General features: G+C 36.8%; 1 protein-coding gene across 1 annotated transcript; it reads left to right on the top strand.

Moving 5' to 3' along the window:
- The first annotated feature begins 1,200 nt into the window (after positions 1–1,200).
- LOC114187593 (zinc finger BED domain-containing protein RICESLEEPER 2-like) lies at positions 1,201–4,261 on the top strand. Its single transcript, XM_028075876.1, has 5 exons — positions 1,201–1,414; positions 1,774–2,423; positions 2,497–3,440; positions 3,527–3,845; positions 3,937–4,261. Exons 2-5 carry the CDS (start codon positions 1,805–1,807, stop codon positions 4,032–4,034), a joined length of 1,980 nt encoding a protein of 659 aa, XP_027931677.1. The 5' UTR covers positions 1,201–1,414; positions 1,774–1,804; the 3' UTR covers positions 4,035–4,261.
- Positions 4,262–5,680: the final 1,419 nt, after the last annotated feature.

Raw genomic sequence — 5,680 nt, forward strand, 5'->3', positions numbered from 1 at the left:
TGAAATAACAAATCCGTTCCTTCTAACCTGTTATCGTTCCTATTTGAAATACAAGCAATAGGTGTGGGTCATGAAGTCTGCCATGACTCAGTATTTCCTTCTGGATGGATGGACCCGCAATGTGCAAAAAGATTCTGGCTGTACTCTTTTTTGACCGTTCAAAAGACCGTGTGTGTGTGAAGCGAAACTCTGTTACGTACAGTTGATAGGTATTATTGCCTGTTTTTTGCATTAATTGCCTTAAATCACACAATGTGAAAACAAAACGCTTGCGTGTTGGTCGTTTTTTAAATTTAGAGGACAATGTATGCAGTGTAGGCCATTTGGTCCCTAATGATGAGCATGATGCTGCGTATCTATCACAGAATACTATAATGTGATAACTCATGCGCGGAATTTTCCAATAACACATTATCTTTAAGGATAAAACCTATGTTATTGACTTTTATTTAGACAATATTTTGTATCTTATTAAATATATGAACTAAATATAAATATATGGATTAAATATGAACTATTTTTAAAAATTATATTTTGTTTTTTAATTAAATTATATATTTATTTTATGAAAATTATGTATCTTTTCAGTAAACATAAATTTTATTATAAAATTTCGTTCATCACATAAAAGTTACTTTATATATAGTTTGTATATATACTCAAAAAATAGCACATTCGCCATTGTTTTTAATATTACATATAAGTTTCATTATTTATCTAATTTATATTTTGTTCTTAAATTCGTGATTTCTTTTAGGGGTGGCAATTTGGGCCAGGTTCGGCGGGCTGGTCCGCAAGCCCACACAAATTACGCGGGACGGGCCTGAAAATTGAACCCGCAGGCCCGATCTGGCCCAGCCCGCATAGGTCCGCGGCCCGCATAAAAGTTGAGTTAGTGCCACATGCTCTTCTTTTGTGTATTGATATGCTGCTGCTGTGAGAGTGAGAAAGAAACGCGCTGCCCTTTCCTCATTTTCGTAAAAACCCCTTTCCTCATTTTCGTCTGCCCTAAAAACTCAGTGTGCCCCTTTCCTTCCAATCCACGCCGCTGACCAACCCCATCACGGCCAACGCCGTCGAACGATCTCCTTCCACCGACGACGAGCTCTGTGCACCGCGAATCACAGAAGCGCACCGCGAACCACAGGAGCGCAGGTCTCCTTCCACCGACGACGAGCACTCTGCACGGCAGTGAACCACGGGAGCGAAACCACAGTAGCGCAGGTCTCCTTCCACCGACGACGACCAATCTGCACCACGCCCACCGCAGCACAGCGAAGGAGCTTCTCCCTCCATCCCTTTCACCCGATGGAGAGTTTCTGTAGTGGAGGTGGGCTCCTAGACACTGTGGGCACTCATTGGTGATTCCATTTCCCGCAACCATGTTCAATCCCTGCTTTGCATTCTCTCCCAGGTATGTATTACCATATCATTAGGTCCAAATGTTGCTTTCCCTTTTGTTCGATTGTTACTATGAGGAGGATCAGACAAACTGCTTTTGGAACCTCAGTTTTTCTGTGTTGGACCAGATCTTGTTTCTGGTTCCAATGTCTAACCTTGGAGGTTGGATTTATTTACTCTGAAAATTAAAATGAAGAATCTGTTGATGTATGCTTCTGTTTGGCTGCACTTGTTTGCGTAAATAAATCATGTAGTAGGCCTGAGTATTAGGAAGTTATATGTTTACAGTCACTTATAAGTACTGCTTCAAATGTGTGTTCATTTCGCTGGTGCTGTTGCTGATTTGGTTTGATAATGTGTGTATTGTATCAGGAAATTGAATTAGATTAATTTAGAAACAAGAATGGCTGATAAGGATGATGTTAACATAACTGTTTCTGAAAATGAAATTGAAGAAGATGATACTGAAAAACAGTCTGAAACGGTAGAGGTTGATAAAAGGAGAAATAAGGCTAGCACAGCTGATTGTTGGAGGTATTTTAGTAAGGTTGGGGAGGATAAGAATAAGGCAAAGTGTAATGGTTGCAACAAAGTTTTTGCGTGTGGTGGAAGAAAATATGGAACTTCACATTTGAATCGGCATATTATGAAGTGTGGTAAAATCAAAACTGAAGATATTGGTCAAATGATGTTAGATATGCAAGGAAAATTGAAGGCAAAGAAAATAGATCAATCAGTGCACTGTCAGTTGTTGTGTGAACTGATTGTTAGGCACAATTTGCCTTATAAATTTGTTGAGTATCCTGAACTTAGGAGCTGGATTAGGTACTTGTGTCCTGATGCAGTTATGGTTAGTAGAAACACTATTAAGGCAGATATTGGGAGACTCTATGAGAAAGAAAAGTTAATTCTTAAAACTCTGCTTCTTTCAATTCCTGGTAGGATATGCTTGACATCTGATTTGTGGACATCTATTAATACTGAGGGATTCATAGCTTTGACTGCCCATTTTGTGGACTTGAGTTGGAAACTAAATAGCAAAGTTCTTAACTTTTGTCACATGCCCCCCCCCCACCCCCCCCCCCCCCCCCACAGGTTTTGAGTTGTCTAAGAAAGTTTATGAACTTTTGCAAGAGTGGGGATTAGAGAAAAAGGTTTTCTCTATCACTTTGGACAATGCTTCGGCAAATGATGTGCTTCAAAATTCTTTGAGAACTCAACTTAATCTACATAATGGCTTGATATGTAGTGGGGAATTCTTTCACATTCGTTGTTGTGCCCACATACTGAATTTGATTGTGCAAGAAGGATTAAAGGTGCTAGGCAATACTCTAGATCAAATTAGAAATAGCATCAAGTATATTAGGGGGTCAGAGACTAGAACTTTAAAATTTAAACAATGTCTTGACAAATTTGATGACATTGATTATTCATGTGGATTCTCTCTTGATGTCCCTACACGATGGAACTCAACATACTTGATGCTCAAAGGTGCCTTAAAATATCGATGTGTTTTTGGAAGCTTGCCAATGGTTGATGAAAGTTACAAATATTGTCCTTCAGAGGAAGAGTGGGACAAGGCTGAAAAAATTTGTAGGTTCTTAATGCCTTTCTATGATATGACAACCTTAATGTCTGCCACAAGCTATCCCACATCAAATTTGTATTTCTTACAAGTTTGGAAGATTCAAAGTTTGTTGATGGAGAATGTTAAGGATGGAGATGATTTGATAAAGAAGATGGCTGAATTGATGATGGTTAAGTTTCAAAAGTATTGGGATGAATATAGTGTTGTGCTTGCTTTTTGGGCAATTTTAGACCCAAGAATGAAACTACAAACATTGGCCTACTGCTTTGATAAGATTGATCCTCTTACTTCTGAATTGAAGTTGGCAAAAATTAAGGACAAGTTGTACAACCTTTTTGCTGAATATAGTAAAAGTTTGCCAACAACAACATCAACAAATGTTCTAAAGCACAAACAAGGACAATCTTCTTCTTCCTCATCCGTTTCTCTTCCACATCTAAGCCTATTTGATGTAAGTTTAATTTAACTTGAATGTATTTTGTATGGAATTCTTCATATTGATGTTACTAACTTATTCATTCATTGTTTTGTTAATAGGAATTAAAAGAGTGTGATAGTGAATTGGGTAATAGAATTGGAAAGAATCAACTTGAGACATATTTGGAGGAACCAAATCTAGGTTTTCGATTTATGGAGCACATGGATGTCTTGGAATGGTGGAAAAATAATAGTCTAAGATTTTCTGACCTATCAATAATGGCTAGAGATCTCTTAAGCATCCCAATAACAACTGTGGCATCAGAATCTTCTTTTAGCATTGGGTCTCGGATCCTTAACAAATATAGGAGTCGACTCTTACCCGAGAATGTCGAATCCAATATTTGCCTTTCTAGTTGGAAGCATGGTTTTGTTGAGGGTAATTATTTGATTCTTACTTTCTATTATTTTTATTGTCAAGTAAATTCGTTCCTACTTACTATTTATTTTTTTGGTTTGAATATATGCAGAAGATGGAGAAAATATTACTTACAAAAATCTGGTGGTAAATGAAGGGTCTTCCGGTGTTGCTTCCAATGTCATAAGCATGGAAGATGAAGAACAATAGACTACAACCATGAAGATGTTTCTATGTTTTGGACTGTTTTTGATTTGAACTTTGTTGGTTTGGTGTTTTCGTGTTCTAGACCACTTTTATGGACTCTTTTATGTTGTTATTGCACTTCATTCATATGATGTCCAGGACTTGTTTGTTACACTTGTTTAATGCTCCAAGACTTCGTTTGTTGGACTATTTTTTATGTTGTTTATTGCACTTGTCCAGGTTTTGGTTGATTGCACTGTTATAAGACTCCAACAATCATGTTACTGCACTGTTTTATGATTTAAATGTACTGTTTCTATGTCCAGGTCTGCTTCAAAATGGTTAGAATTAGGGGTAAAGTTAAAAAAAAAATTTGTCCAAACTGTGCGGGCCAGCTCGTGAGCCCGCGGGCCAACGTATATGCGGGGCGGGGCGGGCCGGCTCGGGGTATATGGGCCTTATGTGGGGCGGGCCTATGCGGGGCAGGCCGGCCCGCATTGCCACCCCTAATTTTTTTGGAATAGCACCAGTTTTTTCTATTGATGTTTTTTTAACTACAATTATTGCAAAGTGAATTATTTAAGGTAACTATATACATAGAGATCACAAATATTTTCTTTTAAAAACAACGAGCAGGTTCATTTATTTGAAAAGTTTGAAATTCTTTCAAGAAAAATGACATGTTTGGATAAGAAAATTGAAATTGAAAAATTTTAAGAAGTTATTTCAAATAACTAAAATAGTAGAATTTGAAATTCACTCAAAAAAGAAGGAAATTGAAATTCTCCAAGTTATAAAATTTATCATTGCTTAGGACAAAAGTGTTAGAATTGATGCACCAATATTTCACAACCAAGAGTGGGGTGAATTGATATTAACAAATTTTGCCCAGTTTTAGTACTTTTGAAATTGTTTTGATAAAAACCTTTGCTTTTGAATCAATTGAAATAGTGTGGTTTGATACTTAATGTTTGGAGCATTTATACTATGACAAAATATAGAGAGAAAGAGATAAAGCACACAAAATTTTTATACTGGTTCGATTCTTAAGAATCTACATCCAGTTTTATCTAGCAAACCACAGCTAGAGATATTCACTATATAACAAGAATTTCAAGATTTACAAATACACTTGATAAATCTAAATTCTAAGATAAAGGAACACACACGCAAGACTTCCACACACTTGCTCAACCACACGACAACAAGGCTATCACACACACTTGCTTTAGACAGAAAACAACACAAACAAACAGTTTCAAATTGTATCAAAACACAAGAACAAAGCCTACAAAATGGATTGAGCACACCTTTTCCAAGACTGAAATTTCTTCATCTTGCCAAGTCAAAATTGAATGTGTCTTGATGGAATTCTTCAAGAGGACCTTCCAAGATAGCTCCAAGAACCTATTTCACACTTCTCTTTCTTTCTTTTTGTTTGACAAATTCAGCTTCAGAAACTGCAGAAACTGTTTTTATATAACAGCTGCTATCAGGCACGAACCTAGTTGACTACATTAGTTGGCTAGTCAACTATATTATGACAGAGTCCAACACCAAGTTCCAGGATATGCGTAGTTAACTATATTAGTAACCTAGTCAACTATCGAGGCAACAAATTGATATTTTCAAGATATCACATACATGTCATATTAACCAATGTAATGTTA

Source organism: Vigna unguiculata, chromosome 1, assembly GCF_004118075.2.
Source record: "Vigna unguiculata cultivar IT97K-499-35 chromosome 1, ASM411807v1, whole genome shotgun sequence".
Lineage (NCBI taxonomy): Eukaryota > Viridiplantae > Streptophyta > Magnoliopsida > Fabales > Fabaceae > Vigna > Vigna unguiculata.